This window comes from Ambystoma mexicanum, chromosome 6q (assembly GCF_040938575.1).
Source record: "Ambystoma mexicanum isolate Mex_15411 chromosome 6q, UKY_AmexF1_1, whole genome shotgun sequence".
NCBI classification, from domain to species: Eukaryota; Metazoa; Chordata; class Amphibia; order Caudata; family Ambystomatidae; genus Ambystoma; species Ambystoma mexicanum.
This window is the reverse complement of record NC_090937.1, coordinates 43,017,150-43,034,352: the sequence shown is the minus strand read 5'-3', so window position 1 is coordinate 43,034,352 and position 17,203 is coordinate 43,017,150. Positions and strand designations below refer to the sequence as shown.

General features: G+C 46.4%; 1 protein-coding gene across 1 annotated transcript in view; it reads left to right on the top strand.

Annotated features, from left to right (window-relative positions):
• The window catches only part of METAP1 (methionyl aminopeptidase 1), a 673,612-nt gene that overhangs the window by 594,574 nt on the left and 61,835 nt on the right, over window positions 1–17,203 (top strand). Inside the window, exon 10 of the mRNA XM_069630447.1 lies at window positions 1,664–1,729. Within this exon, the coding sequence (XP_069486548.1) occupies window positions 1,664–1,729 (66 nt within the window). The remainder of the gene's footprint in view (window positions 1–1,663; window positions 1,730–17,203) is intronic.

Sequence of the window (17,203 nt, the reverse complement as noted above, 5' to 3'; positions counted from 1 at the left end):
TCTACGTAGACGGCCCGAAGTGTGTTCAGGAGTCATCACAGCTGTTTGTGAACTTTGGCTATATGAACCAAGGGAAGGCCCTCTCCAAGGAATCCATTTCCAGGTGGCTCTCTGGCTGCATCACCCATTGTCACCGGTTGCCTGACCGTCCGAGAGCCCATTCGACCAGAGCGATCGCTGCAACTACGGCGTTCCTGTCTGGTGTGCCCCTGCTAGACATCTGCAGGGCTGCTATGTGGAGGTCAACGCACACTTTCACGAAATTCTGTGTCTGCCGAGATTCCTGGGAGGAGACCAGGGTCGGCCAAGCAGTACTGCGCAACCTGTTCACTTGAAGGTGAGCCTGGTGAGGAGGTAAGAGATGCTTAATGTTGAGATGCTTAATGTTGAGCCTTGCCGCCGCCCGTGGTTGTGCATGTGTGTACTGCTATGTATTCTTTATTCATGAGCATGTGAATCCATGCCAGACCCCATGCTGGAGAAGGAACAAGTTACTTACCTGTAACTTGTTCTCTAGCATGGGTCTGGCATGGATTTACATGCTAACCCCCCCCGCCCACCCTTCTGCGGCTCTTCTCTTGGCCCTACTGCCACTTTACGTGCTACCAAATCTGAAGATGGCTGCCAGAGGAGGGGCTTGGTTAGAGGGCAGTCATTGGCTGGGGGCAGTATGACCCAGAGACCAGTGATTGGTTGTTAGGAGAAAGACAGTTCAGAAGTAAAACTGATTTTTTATTTACCGAGGATTCCCAGGCTGACGACGGGGAATATTCATGAGCATGTGAATCCATGCCAGACCCACGCTGTAGAACAGCAGTTACAGGTCAGTAACTTGTTCCTCATCTGTTGTACGGTCCCTCAGCTGCTGAGTGCTAGGGAAAAAGCACAATAGAGGTCATGTGGCATTGCAGCTCTATATATGTTGATCCAGACGTCCTGAAGTAGAGGTGCAGAGTGAAGCCAATGTGGTCCTGCGCTGGGCTCCCTGGTGGTGAAAGTCTGCTGCACTGGAGGTCGGATATCATTGAAGAGGAATCTATGGGAGGAACATATCAGAAAGAACATTGCAGAGGAGTAACTTGTTTGTTCTTCCACTTTTTTCTGAATGTCACACCAGCTTATGAAATCGTAGCTGTTTTTTGTAGGATGAACTGAGACTCCCACGATTTTGGCTTCATAGAAGTTTTGTGACCTGTAAAGGAAAGAAAAACAAGAAGTTGGTCCTTCAGATAGACATGTCGTCTTTTGTACATTACCGTCTTTACCCTCTTTGCTATTGGGGTTTGTATCTAAGCAAGCAGGGGGGAAAGTAAATGTATTGCTTTTAATGTAACCGGCAGAGTTTGAGATGTCATTAAAGAAAATAAAGATGTGTGGACTTTCAATAATGCAGAAACTTGGTTTGATGTAAATGCCTGCTCACAACACTCAGAATTAAAGTAGATTGGTGTTTATTCAGGAGGACTCTTAATACGGGCACATTGGTGAAGGTCAATTGTATACGTAGTTGGTAAATACCAAAACTTTGCATGTTAACCGTGAAAGAGTGCTTTAAAAATGCCTTCTGCTTAACAAACATTTGGTATGTTGTCCTATCTGATAATTATCTGCATTTGTTTTATGTTACAAGGAGTAATCATTAAGTAAAATTTGTTTGTTTCAGAAAATAAGGCTGTTGGAGTAATAAAGCCAGGCCATGTGTTCACAATTGAACCAATGATCTGTGAAGGTAAGCAGAAAGCCACATGCACCCATTCTTGTTGGCTCATGGATTATGAACAGCATACCTTTATCTCTACTAAATACTATTTAAATTGAAGTTGCATGTCATTGTGTTGGATGCATTTATTCTTTATTTAATGGTATAAGATTGTCTTGACTAGGTAAGATCTATTAGAATGCGGGCTCCAGTGGAGCCCCGTGGGTTCTAACTGCCAATGCAGGTCCTGGGCAGCATAATTCCAGTGATGCCAGAAAGCCTTCGAGTGAGCGAACTGAAGATCCCCTCCATTGTCCCTTTCTTCCGCTTGCAACCACTTTGGTAACTGAAATAAGTTCCTGCAGTGCTCATTGCAACCCATCTGTGGAGTCGGCAACGTTTTATATCCCCAACTCATGGGCACATAGCTATTATAATTCAGACTTGGCTTGACAATGACTCTGCTTGAATGTCCAAACACAAACTAGTTGGCTGTTTTTGGGCAGTACCATCCCCTCATCCAGGAGCCCTGTTTGTCAGAAGGTGTTGACCTTGCGCTTGATTTTACCAAGAAACAATCTTAAGAGATGGATACTATTAACTAGGCCTTATGATCTCCAATTAGCCACCAGAGCTATCAACCAAAGAGGACCCATGCAAATGTCATCACATTTTTGGTGTTATTGTATAGCTTTCTATCCTTTCTGATGGCCGAGTCCTCACTTGGACCTTTTACTTGTCTTTCTCTGCGTTCTCACTGCTCATTGCCCCCCTGTTTCTTCCTAGTCTGTCCACCAATGCTCTCAGTCAACTCCCCAGCCTGCGCCGCAGTAGGAAATACAAAGGGTGCCCTTTCTTTAGTGCTCTTTCCCATTTCTATAATGGCTGTTCTTTGGCTTGTTAATCGTGGAGGAACATTTTTGCACTGGCATGTTTTCTCATTGGTTTCAGTGCAGGCCGTAATGCTACAAGTGTTGGGCTGGACCCTGTGCTAAAGCCACCATGTTAAAGCCCCTCTTTGTTTGTCTGTTAAGTCGTAGTGGAAGGCTGTTCACATTGCAATGGTGGGTTGTACAAGACTGTAAAGCCTTTGTCATAGCCCCAACATGGGCACATGTACCAAACCTGCTATTAAAGGGTATCCAACCTTTTCTGTTTGATCAATGAAAATGTCTTCAAGCTGGTGATTAAAATGTAAATCCACCGAGTAGTCACTTTACCTCCTAGAAGGATCGGTAGATGGATTTTTAATTACACCATCACTTTTGGCTCAAAGAGCATTTTTGTATAGGTCCAGCCTTATTTGGGCTTACATGCAGGGCAATTTTCCATAATAACTGTTAAAAACAACTTTGGGATCTTTACATTTGGCTTAAGCAATCAACATCACGTATTTATTGGAAAGAGCGACTGACAAAGCACATAAAAACAAGTTGTAAAAGACTGATTTGTCTACCCAAAAAGTAGATTTTCCCATCATTAAAGAATCCAAATTACTCGTACAATTTATATTTTGTTGCTTCTTGTGTCAAAATAATCAATCACAGGCAAACTCCTTACTGGTCCAGGAATCCAAAAGTAATCTGGGTTAATCCGTCCTATACTTTCATATTGTATTCTGGGAAGAATCAGTCAAACTGTCACTGTTTTTTCTCTTGCATTAATCTATTCTGGCAACATTTTAGCATTGGGTTAGTAAAAGTACTATTCACGCCAAGCCAGAAACTTATACGTTTTCCATTCCAGTGTTAAGGCTTTTGGATTGGTGAAATACCATCCAAGGCACCCTGGAAATAAAGCAACAGCTGACATGTTTGGCTTTCTGAGCTTGACAGGGGAGTATGGTTTGTCCGGGCACAAGCGGAACACCCTATAATCATGGTGAAAAACTCCAAAGCAAGTTTCTTTTGTCTGGTTTTAGACTGAAACGCCACTTAAGCTTAATTTCCTCTGACGGCAAACAAATGAATACTCTTTGCAGATGATGGACCCTTGATCGTATGGCACTAAATAATGCATGACCTGCTCCAGCGAAAGACTGAAGCCTTGGCTGCTTTTTGTAAAAATCTTTATTGATCACAACAGTGACCCTCCAACCATACTATCCGTACTCTGAGTGTAGTGAATATCCATAGGTGCTGGTGGTGAGTTGCCCATCTAGGGTTAGCCCACACCATTGAGGGATCCCCCAGTAATAATGGGACAACCTATAACAATATGCACACAGCGCTTGACAATCAAGATCACTAAAGAAATGCATTTAGAATGGTCATTGAACTGTCCAACCCCCAGTGGACAATCCAGTGGAGTGAGTGGAAGGGAGAAGCTGGTTGTCATGCTAAGTGAATTGACAATTTCAGGCCAGAAAGTACAATGAAACATTTGAAAAGTAGTTGCAGAGGAGTGTCTTAATCTGTGGCAGTTGGGTGGTTGAATTAAAGGAAGAAAGTTTTCCAGTGCTCAGATGAGCCGTTTAACAGAATTTTCACCTGGATCCACCAACGCATTGAGTTAAATGATGAGAACCTCCTTGGAGTTGGACCTCTGTTTGTCCTTGAAGCCCGACCTACATCCAGGTCTCTTTCCTACTTTAAGCAGGCCAGGATTTTTACAGCTTCATTAATCGATTATACAAGCAATATGTCTGCATCCATGAGAATTCAGGATGTATTGCAATATGGTAGCATGTGGGAAATTCTGGCCCTCAAGCTCTTCTAGCACATCACATAGGATCATATTCCAACAGTTTAGATCCTTTAAATCTTCCCAAAGAAACATTCATGTGACACAAAAGCTTCATAAGGAAACTTATTGCAAAGACCTTGACTAACAAACATTACCCAGGATCGCTTAACAGACAAATCGATGGTGGCAGGAAGCACCTCAATTGCCCAAAGTTAATCGATTATACAAGCAATATGTCTGCATCCATGAGAATTCAGGATGTATTGCAATATGGTAGCATGTGGGAAATTCTGGCCCTCAAGCTCTTCTAGCACATCACATAGGATCATATTCCAACAGTTTAGATCCTTTAAATCTTCCCAAAGAAACATTCATGTGACACAAAAGCTTCATAAGGAAACTTATTGCAAAGACCTTGACTAACAAACATTACCCAGGATCGCTTAACAGACAAATCGATGGTGGCAGGAAGCACCTCAATTGCCCAAAGTGTCAAAGCTAGAGCAGAAGGCTTTTCGAATTGCAGTCATTTCAATTTTCTTTTGCACGCCAAGATCGTGCCGCAGACAGAGTAGAATTTGCATTTTCCAATGACTACGTTGATAGTAAAGAGAAAAGAGAATATGGCAGAGCAGCCACCTTCTCCACAGCAACATTAGGTGTAAGGATCTGCGCATTGCACCAGTAAGTCTCAAACTATGCTTGAGTGAAAAAGCTCCATATTTGGAGCTGCTACCGTTGTGAATTCTCGTTTCTGTGCTAATTCCCTTCAACCTTAGAGACCCCTAGTTCTTTTGCTGGACTGGGAACTTTTTAATTTCAACCCTGGAGTGAGTGAGCCCTTTTTCTCACTCATGTGTTTTTACCTGATTTGGATTTTGTTTTTTCACTGTTTTTGGAGTCTGACAAACTCCATAGGCATCTGCCTTTTGTATGGTAAAACACAGAGAAATCCTTTTACATTACTCACAAGGTTTAAATACCTTTTCTTGTGTGAACTAAAGTTCCCAAGGATAGTAAAGTGAAATTGACTTTACTTAACTTTTTCTCTTTGTATGTCCAGCACACACCATCTTATGTGAAGTGCTGGGGGGGTTACCTAGTAGCCCCCCTTATCATACTGTCTCGTAAAACATTGTACGATACCCTCACAACTTAAATGGCTGATGGCAGTGGTTTACTTTTTCCTACCATTGTGCTTTTCTACCGCAAGCTGAAGCCTCGGCTGCAGTACAACACCCAGGGGTGACCATTTTGTCAAAATGGCCCTGTCTTTTGTCGCCATTTTTGGTTTGTGAGCTCTTTCTTGGGTTTTACTGTGTGTCTAGACAGATTCGAGCCCTTTGTTTGTCCCGCCTTTGGGGCGGGCTTTAGACCTGATGGCTCCAGTCTGTCTGGAAGGACAGGATATGAGGGAGGGTCCCGAAACTCCCCGGTCCTTTGTCTCTAGGAATGTGAAAGCAAGCGTCCGCAAACAGCACGATCCTCCCCGCAATGAGAGACAATGAAAGACTCTCCCAAAATGGGAATAAGGCCAAGACAGAGTGCGGGTGAGCGTAAATGGGAGTTTATCAATCAGAATAGGGCATGCAAAGAACTCTGCAAACTCCGAGAGCGCTCTGTCTGACAATAGCAAAGACAGGCGTATATATTTACAAAAAACGTCATCAAAACCTACATACTATAGGGGGCACAAGTTCATTGGGATTGGGTGGCGACGACTAACTATAGGTGCTGCTGCGGCGTGGTTGGTCTTGGCTGGAGGACGTCACTGGTCACCCTCGTGGGTTGGGCTGGGCCTGGCAGGTCGGCTTGAGTTCATCCGGGCGGTGTTGGTGTGCCAAGGCGGCCTGTGGCAGAGATGAATGCCTTTCCTGACTTACTTGCCCTCGGCCATGCACACCGCAGTCATTCAGTCATTTACAGTGTTATTCTCTTTAGTAAATCTTCCAATAGGTTATTTTATAGGTTAATGCAACACAGGAGGAATGCACCTTGTGAGGGGTCTGGAGGTAATACATCGAGGCCTGGTTACCCGTGTCCTGCTGACCGGGGCCGTAGGTCGAGGGGCTAAGCTTCGGGGCCTGGGACGGGTGGTACAGGTCTTTCTGTCTTGTTAGAAGTTGTTATGGATGTTCCGCTGTGTGTTGTCAAAGTGTTGGGTGTCCTGATTGCACAGGGCCATAAGTCTAAGACGGTCCGGTGGGTTGTGGGGTTTACGAGGGGGCGCGTGAGTTTAGACAAAGGTTTACTGCTGTGCTGTAAATAATGCAGGTGGCTGGTCGCGGCCTTGGGTGCTGCAGTGGGGCTACAAATCTTTGAAGCGGCTCCAGTCTGGTCGGGGGAGGTGGGATAGCGCAGAGCGGGCCTCTGTTCTCATGTCTTGGCAGCCTTCGCAGGGTGGGAGGGGGGAAATGGCCTTGTACGCATTCACAAAGGTATCTCCCTCGTGTGTTGCTGAATGTAGGTAAAGACATCACAAACATTTGAACACTTTCTATAATACTTATTCAAAATCGCTTCAAAACATGCATTTAAACTTTGCTGGATGTGTCTCGATTATATCCAGTCCGAGCACCATATTTGTACATTATATTCTAGCAGCTACAGTATTTTAGTTACATGCATATACATTCGCAGTAAATGAGGTAGTAGTTGGGTCGGTGGAGTACATAGAAAACGACCCGCCACTGTACGTGACGGTGGTGGCACATAAGGGGCTTAGACATACACACGATAAGTGCATTCTCGCGCATCCTTTACATGAGTTCATAGTATAGTTGCATTCGCTTTCTCGTGTACTCTAGCAGCATTAGCTTAGTTATGGCGCAAAACCATGGGAGGTAGGCTGCCCAGTGATACACGCAACAAACAGATCCCTGGAGCGTTCCTTTATTATTAGCATCCACCTGTAATTGTGTGAGCTCGCCATTGCTTATATCATGGGAGCATGCTCTCTCATTTTAATACATTCTACAGGCGTTTGTAATATAAGAGATTTTGTGGAAGAAGCATACTTTGCAAGTGGTCTTGACATTACTATATACATATATATTAAGACTGTCTGCCATCAGATGACCATTTTACCGTTCTTCTCATTGTTCAGGCCTGCTGGCCGGGTCATGCTGATAGTGATAGTACACTGCGGGAGGTGAACTGTTACAATGTTAGCGTATTGCGCTAGATCATGTCCGTCTTGTTCGTGGGAACGTGCTTGCAGCGGATCTGCCAGGGTGCTGCGGCAACAGGGATGAGACTCTCCAAGGGTGGGGGCCGCGCTACAGTGCGGTGAGCTCACACCATCTTTACCAGACAAAAAATGGTTTCTGGGCCTAGCTAAATTTGTATGGGCAATCAATACGTGTGGGCAATGTCTCCAGCGGGTGAGCCCTCCAGCACCTGGGCCCGGGTGGCACGAGGGAACGCCCAATGAGCCATAGCCCTCACCTGGGGAGAAAACGCAGGCGAGAGGGGTCTCCTGGACCAGTCCTCCCCTACATTTCCCCCCTTTCGTTACTTAAGTAACGAATTCTTTAGCTCTTCTATCCTCCTACATTCTGCTTCGTCCATAACCGCCTCATCCCATGCAGGAGTTCCTTTGATAGGCATCCATGCTCTGCACACCCCCCTTAAGCTCTCACCTCTCCTGGCGTATTCATCTGGAGTACACGTGAGATATATACACCCATCATCTCCCTCCAAATCTACCCAAACTTCCTCGTACCATTCTAGTATGCGGGGCTCTTTGATGGTGGTGTGCCACAGCTTATCTACAATATCCTTGTCGTGGTACATGGGCACCAATTGGTACCTGGGTGTGTTATCTATCCCTGTTTGTATTTGTGCTTCTTGCATTGTTTTTATTGTACCGTGTGAGTTGCCCATTGTCACCATCATCATTGCACCATTTGGTACTGCGTTAGCACAGACTCGAAGACCCACCTGGCACAGGCAGAAAATCAAAAGGAGGAACACCACAGCTGGCATCAAAAATTTCACAGTTGTTCCAAGCCATGAGGGGACCCAGGAGAAGATGTTATCGAACCATGTACTATCTTCTGCTCCGCCTTCCATCTTAATTTTTTCTCCTAGGTTGTGGACTGCTTCGATCACATGGGACAGGGAGCCATTCTCTGCGTCTTCAGAAGGTACGAAAGTGCAGCAGGCACTTCCTATTTTTCGGCAAACACCGCCGTCCATCGCCGTCAACAGGTCCAGGACATGCCTGTTTTGCATGGTCATCAGTCGCAAAGCTCTTAGTTCGACCTTTATTATGTTAAATCCTTCTTCAGTGTCGTTTGCCAGCTGAATCAATTCCCAACGGGTTATCTGGAGCCATTTTGCGTTTGCCCTTGCTTGGACACTTGATACGAGTGAGGCAAAAAATGTTTCTGCTGAGCTGAATAATCGATATTTGTCTGGGATCTGAGCCAATAGTTCTGATGATGCCTGTGAGATGTAATTTGATGCTCGTCTGTGACGGGTTAGCACCTCTCCCTTGCTTCCGGAAGACAGGACATACATTTGTGATTCTGCAATTGGTTGGGCCACACTCTGTTGCGTGCGTTCCTGTGTCCTTTTGCTTCCATCGATGTGGCTTTCTGGTATCACCATTAGAGCTGAGTGCAGAGTGGCCATTGAGCAGCTGCCACTCCACGACGGGGGGAGGTGTAGGTATGCCTGGTTGCCACATACCCAGTACGTGTCCATAAGGGCCGCAGTCCCTTTTCTTAGATCTGGGATGGTGAGGGTTTTGTTGCACTTCTTGTTCGTCCCCATGGACGTTCTCCCTTCTCCTTCGAAACATAGTTCATAGTCTATTTCACTCTGCAGCTTGAAAGGCTTTTCGATGGGCGTAACCCAGGTTAGTTTTGAAATGTGTTCCTTCCATACGGGTGTGCACGTTTCTTCTATCCATTGCAACTTCACCGGTGCCACACCCCTCAGTGCTTCAGCTTTACACATTACTTCTTCGTCCTTCCACTTGTTGTCAGAAAAAAGTGTCCCTTCAATTACAAAAAATGGTTCCTTCAGACATACCACCCCTGCCGGTTTTGGGTAGCACGTTTTCTCGTTCTGTAGCATTTGAAAAGTCACTTCATGTGCCTGGAAGGTGTTCTTAATCCTGCATAACGTAAGATGAAGGAGACACTGGGCATCTATGATTGGCAACTCTTTGGGTAACAATACTTTGGGTGTACCTGATGCGTGGGGAATAAGGGAGCAGACATAACAGCTCTCGTTTGTTGTTTGTTTAGCTGTGGCACTCATATCTGCATACCACTTATTTGTTTGGTGGGGGTGTCGTGGGTCTTCCATTTTATCTAGACCTAGCCCATAGTACTCATCATACTTCCTCCTCCCTGCTTCCCTCTTCCGTCTGTTATTCTTGTTCCTTTGGCGCTTCCCAACCTCCTGAACGAAGGGCAAAACAGACCCCCCTTTCCCCTTCCCGCTCCCCTTCACCCAGTCATCATATAATATTTCATGTGTTGCTTTCATTCTTTGATTGTCTATGGCCATGGGGGCAGGTTGGCTGGTGGGGGTGTTATACAACCAGGATATGGCAGAGGGGTTTCGGTCGTTTAAGCTGTGAGCATTGTAATTAGACATCTCAGGTGGGGACAGTGTGTTATTTTGCCTTTTACCCTTTGGCCCTCCATCTTGTGAGATGACAACATTGGATGGCGTAGTATAGTAGCCCCACAAAAGTTTAGTTCCGTCCCATACCAAAAAATCACCTTCCCTTGTATTGGCATTGACACTTGCAGTTGTATTGGTCCCAGTAGTTGTGTTGTTCCCTCCCCCCTCGTTCATCTCGATAGAGATGAACGCTATGAACCAGTATGTAACCAGACCAAACATCAATGTAAAAAACAATACGATGCACGCAGATAGTCCACATTCATACGAATATATGCATTTCTCAGTTAACCACTCTCTAATTCTAGTAAATCTATCCGTTGCAGGCTGCCCGTTAGATGCCATGGAAGCTCCTGTTTAAGATATAAAAGTGCATTGAGTGCATACATGTAAACATTTTGCTAGCACCATCAGTGCCAATATACATGTGACGGGGAATGGAAGCGGGTGGGGATACGGGGAGGGGTATTCACAGACAAGGGTGTATACAAGCTTATAATTTGGCATTCCATTAAATATATATATACACACTCAAGATAAAAGTTAAAAAATTTTCCTTTCCTTTTTTTTTTTTGTATCTTTATCAGTTGTGCATTTATTCAAGTTTAGTACCAACACATACACACAAGTTCATATTCAGTCATTCTGCTCAGTTGCAGCGTTTGCTGTTGTCTGTGCCCCCTCATCTACCTCCTCTTGTACGTTGCTATATGCCTTCCGTACATCGGTCAAGTGCACCCAGTACCTCAACCCTTTGACCTTTACTGCCGTGGGCGTGCAAAATATTACTTCGTATGGGCCATGGAATCGTGGTGCATTCCACCGACGCACAAAGCTTCTGACATAGCTCCAGTCGCCTGGCATTAGCTGTAGCTGTTGCCCTGGCTCCGTGACAGCGCCTGTTACATTTCCCTCTTCTCTAGTGAAGGGTGGGGAGAGTTGCTTTGATATCACGCGCGCTGCCCTTGTCAATTTCTTTAAATAATCTGTGAACTCATCTCCCAATATCGCGGCACTTCTGTGAGCGTCTGAGTGTTCGCGCAGTGGCGAGTGTGCTGTGTTCATCAGTCTCCCAGTCACGATCTCGTGCGGGGACAAATGGTGGTCTTTGCTTGGCTGATTCCTTAATTCAAATAGCGCAAGGGTTAGGCAGTAAATCCAATTCTTTTTTAATGAGAAGCATAGTTTTGATAACCTGCCCTTCAACAGTCCGTTCATCTTTTCCACTACGCCATTACTTTGAGGATGATAAATTGAACATAATTTATGTTTTATTCCCAATAATGTAGTGACTTCCTTAAAAAAGCTCATTCACAAAATGAGTGCCGTTGTCTGAGCGAATCACGTCACAAATTCCCCAGCGCGGGAACACTTCCCTTACTAGGAAATTGGCGGCGCTCTTGGCATCGGGTCGTGCGCAGGGTCCTGCTTCCACCCACCTCGAAAATGGGCACACAACCACGATCATGTACCGTGCGCCATTACACCTTTCCCCCATATCTGCATAATCTATAAGCAGTTCTTTGAATGGGCCAATGGGTTTAGGTATTGTTCCCCGGAGAGTGCGTAATGTCATTCCTGAATTGTATATTTGGCATGTTGTACATTCCATTGCCAATCGAGACACATGCTCCTGGAGGCAGGGCACGAACCAGTCTTCCTGTATTTCTGCTGCAATATGCTGTTTGGTGTTATGTGCAGGGAAGTGTAGCTGTTGAAATGCAACCTCTAATAGCTGTATTGGCATTACCACTTTCCCCGAGTTATTTTGCCGCCACAGCAGATCTGTTCCTGACTTGCTGCATCCTCGTTTTGTCCACATTAATTTTTCCTCTGCACTGGCTCCTTCCTGTAATTCTATTATTTGTGGTATGGGCATCATATTATATCCTTCTGGGGGCTCTTCGTTTCTCTTGTTCTTAAGCATGTACTCACCTGTGTCATTTTTCTGAAAATAGGAAGCCTCCTTGGCGGCAGCATCCGCTGCCGCGTTCCCTAAAGACACAACATCTGTGTTGGATGTATGTGCTTGGCACTTTACTATTGCTACTGCTGTAGGGTTTTGCAGGGCCTCAATTAACTCTTTCAACAATTCTGCATGCTGTACTGGTGTTCCGTCTGCCCGCCTAAATCCCCTACGCCCCCATCTTGCTAGGCCTCCATGTACTGTCGTTGTCATGTAAGCTGAGTCTGTGTATATTGTCACTGCACAACCCTTTGCTGCATGTAGTGCTTCTATGAGCGCAATCAGTTCTGCTGCCTGTGCGGAGTAATGTGATGGGAGGCGGTATTGTACCAGTGTTTCATACTCACCGTCTTCTAACCTCACTACTGCCATGCCAACGTGTTTTTCTCCCGTGTCCACGTCAATTGATGCAGACCCATCCACAAAGTACACTTCCCCCTCGCTTAGAGCGTTCTCACACACCACTGTGTCCTCCCCTCTTTCTCCTGTGTAGGTTGCACAATCGTGGTTCTGCATGTCCTCTAGTGTACACGCTTCTGTAATGAATGTGGCGGGGTTCACTGTCTTGCATCTCACTATATGGATGTTGGCGCTGGACAATATAATCTCGTAGGCTGTCGCCCGCTGTGTGGTCAGTGTGCTTTTTGATCTCTCTAGTATTGCAAATAATGAATGTTCCACAAACAATGTCACCGGGCAACCCATTACTATGGTGGCACTTTTCTCAATCGCGAACGCGGCTGCCGCGAGTGATTGCTCACACTCGAAATGGCCCTGCATCACGGCATCTAAAGTACCACTATAGTAAGCCAATGGCTTGTGTCCTAAGGACGTTTTTTGTGTCAGCACTGCTGTCATGAGTGTTTCTTTGCAGTGTGAGAATAGGTAAAGTTCGCGTCCATAATCAGGGTTTGCGAGTACTGGGGCGCTTGAAATCAAATCTTTTAATGTTTGGAAAGAGGAGCTCATCTCTTCTGTCCATTCCATCTTCCTGTTCTCCTGTTGGGCCACCTTTAATGCTTGTAATAGGGGCCTGGTGTATGCCGCATAATCTAATATCCATGCTCGGCAGTAATTGCGCATTCCCAGGAATTTCTGCATGTCTTTTACTGTTGTGGGTTCACCTACTGATCTTATGGCTTCTACTCTGTCTGGTATTATTCTTTTCCCATCTTTTGAAATCAACTGTCCTAGGTACAGGACCTCTGTCAGACAGTACTGTAGCTTTCCCTTGTCCACTTTGTACCCCTTGTTGGCCAGCAAAGTCAGTAATGTTATGGAATTTGTTCTGCATTTCTCTTCGTTTTGTGCGCATACTAGTAAATCGTCTACGTACTGAATAATGGTGCTCTCAACTGATAGGTTTCCTAGGTCTTCATGTAATACGCGGTTGAAGATGCTCGGGCTCTCGCAGTATCCCTGTGGTAATCTGCAATGTTCATATCTTTTACCCCCCAGTGTGAAGGCGGTAAGGTATCTACTCTCTTCAGCCAGGGGTATAGAGAAAAATGCGTTCTTCAAGTCTACTACTGTGAAATGTGATGCCTCTTTCGGGATGCTGCATAGTGTTGATGCAGGGTTCGGGACTAGAGGGAACTCCTTCTGAATTACATCATTGAGGGGGGCGTAAGTCCTGTATCATCCTCCAAGACCCCCCTTTTGCTTTTTTGATTGGATAAATACAGGTGTTACATGGGGAGTTTGAAGGCACTATTATCCCTTGTGCTAGTAGGGCATTTATTGTCTCTTTTATCCCTTCTTCAGCTTCACGAGACAAAGGATACTGTTTAACTCGCGGTAAAATTGCTCCTGGCTTTAGTTTTATTACCACAGGTTGTACTCCGTGCAACAGTCCCACATCATGGGGGCCTGTTGTCCATAAGTTGTTTGGTACGAGCCTCATGTCGTCATCAAAAAATGACGGTGGTGCTCCTACCACTGTCATCAATTGGACGGGGGTCTCCCTTGCTTGTATTAAAATATCACAGGGCATCGCTATTTCCATTACTATCTCACCATCCCCTTCTGTGTCTGAAAAGAGATCCTCATCTGTTACCTCTCGTAGGGCGATGTTGGCGTTTGTGCACAGCACTGTGCGCCACTCACACCCTTCCTCGTCCACTCCAATCACAGCGATCCTTTTTGCTGACACTTGTACAGCGTGCAAGTCTAATGATACCACTGATCCTGGTGCTGTGTTGGGACACACTATGGGGGGGAAGAGGAACTCCGCCGGAATCCTCCAGTCCATGCTTCTTAGCTCGGGAATTATGAGGGCCAGAGTCTTCAGCCCTTTGATAAACATTTCCTCATTTTGTGGCAGCCCTCGTATTTCCTGTGTGGTTGTGTAGGCTTGCACTACCAACATCGCACGCAAGAGGCATATCCCGGGTGTAGAACACACTATCCCTCTCTCGGTAAATGATATGGTCATGTTGAGTTTACTCAGGAGATCCCTCCCTAGCAAGTTTATTGGGGAATGTTCGTAATACAATAAGGGTGCCTTCACAGTCTTACCCCCCACTGTTACATCCAAAGCTTCTGTGTGAGGAACTTCAATTACAGCCCCAGAGAACCCCTGCGTCTCTAACTTCCTGTTAGATAACGGGAATCGGCCCTCTCTGACACATGATTTCTCCGCTCCCGAATCAACCATGAATATAAACTGCTTGTCTCCTATCTTCGCCCCTACCAATGGTTCCTCTGCTGCATTGTAGGTGGTGGATAGAACTGGACACGCAAGTGTTCTCTGTGGGCTGTCCTATGCGGGGTATCTCATCGTCCCTCCCTCATTAAAGACACTCCCTGAAACCACTGACATGCCGCTATAAGGTGCTGGCGCGGGGGCCCCGTTTGCTGTTGTCGCGAAAGGGTTACCTGGCGTGTATTGCATACTGTCATTGTTTTGGGGGTGGTTCTGTGTCCTATACTGGTGTCCCTGTTGCTGGCCCGTGGTACCCTGGCCGTGGTTTCTTAGTTGCTGCTGTCCCATTGGGAGACCATATGGGCTCCCTGGGTGTGGATGACCATAATTCTCCTCCTCCTGGAACCCATTGTTTTGTCTACTTCTGCACTCCCTGGAGTAATGCCCCCATCGTCCACAGTTCCAGCAACTCCCTTGGGGGCCCCTGCCATCCATTTCCTCCCATTCCCCCGTACCCCTGTCCGCCTCCTCTCCGGTCCCTGTACCCACCTCGTCCCCCTCGAGGGGTCCACTCTTGCCACTGCGGACTTCCACCTTGCTCCTGCTCAGTCCACTGCCGCTGTGCTGTTCCCGCCCATTTAGTTGCCACCCTTCCTTGGAGTGCTATCAGCCCCTCCTCCTCATCATCTCCCTCCCTACTGTGTGGGAGCGCGGCTACTGCTGCTGCAACCTTCACTAACTTTGACTGTACTAACTTCGCCTCGTCTGCCAATCTTTTCTGCGCCACCTCCTTCTCCCTCTCCTTGATTCGTTTACAATGGTGTACTATTATGCTCTGAATTTCTGGCCATCCCTTTGCTTCAATACCTGCTATCTTGTCAAGCGCCTTCTGCACTTCCTTTGGGAGCCCTCTCTTTATAATAAAATAAAATAAAGATGTCGATTGATACCAGGGCGTGCCCGTTTCTGCTCTCCACATCTCTTGGACCCGAAAAATGTAATCCATAGCCTCTTCCCCGTCATTCATTGTACACTGCATCACTGACTGTAAGTCCGGTGTATCTGGGAATGTGTCGCGTAAGGCATCCCACACCCTAGCACGCACTGTGTTAAAGGAGGCCCCATCATGGCGGTCACAGTCTAGCGTTACTCCCGGGAAACCGGCCTTAACCCATACCCTTTCAGCCTGATCGCCCACTGCTGATACGAGTAGACTTTTTACATCTCCTATGGCTAGGGGTACCCCAGCAGTATGTTTCTCAAAGGCATATATCCACTTACTTGCCCCTCCTGACAACGGGGGCAATAGCTTTAATAAATTGGCTTTGTCCATCTGTGCCCATGGGATATAGTTAGGCCTCCCTCCTCCCCTGTGTATCAACGGGAGCTGTAGCCTTCCTTTCGTCGTTGCGTCCGGACCCGTTTTGGCTGCTGATGTTCCCAGTGATGCCATTTTTCCCACTCTGTTCCTTAGTCGCCCCGTCCACTCATCATCCAGGGTTCTCATTGAACATGTACCTTCCTCCCCCTCGCTTCCCCCTCCCATCGCCATACTCAACCTGTCGCTTTCTTCTAACTCGTCCCTTATATCACACAGCAATTCCTCTCTAATTCCCCCAAGCCTTTCTTCGTTTACAACATCTCCCTCTCGGGGCCCTACTTCTATTATTCGCGTTGGTTCTTCCTCAATTCTGAACAGAATCTCGCCCTTTTTCCACCCCTCTTCGGGCTTTCTATTTTCACCTGGTGCTCTGGACGTACGCCCTGATCTAGTTGCATCTAGTGCTGTTCGTTCGCATATGTCTTTTATCCTCGAGAGCTCATCCTTCGCTATCGACAGTGTTGATTCTAAATCATCTGTGAGCTTCTCTATATCTACCCTTTGTGTGCCTGCCTGGGCTCGCTCCCTCGTGCTTTCATATGGCGGAGGTGCCGTGGGCCGGTGGGGTGTAGTATCTTTCGGGGGAGGTATGTAAGTGGGGTCACTGTACCCCTCTGCGGGCACAGGCTTCTTTAATATCGGGTACAAACTTATTACCTCTACTGGTGGCGCTACACTTGACCCTTCTTTGACATCTCTTTGTATTAGTAGTGGATTGTCTGTGGTGGACGGGAGATCAGGATTTAATGCTGGTGTTTTAGGCGGTGGTATCTCTTCAAATAACCTCCAAAGATCTAATATTTCCCTCCTATTTTGCAGCTGCTTTCCTTTGTATTTTAGAAAAATGCATGTGGCCACCGTATCCAGAACACTTTTATCAAATGACCCTCCCTCGGGCCAAATCTGAGGTAACCCCTCCCCCTTTAGCTCGGTCACCCATTGGTCGTGATATTTTTTAATCCATTCCACGTATCCCGGGAGATTCTTACAAATATGTGATAAGGGTGTTTCAGCCCCCATCTCTGTGCCCTCCTAGTGCTGGTGTGTCTCAGTGTGTTTGCAACTACAATGTAAATGTAGTATCAATGTTATTCTTTATATTTTACTTCACCTTCAATGTTGGGTCCCTTTGGGCTCCCCTCCTCCCTGACTGCACAATACAAAACTGGCCGTACACAATGTCTA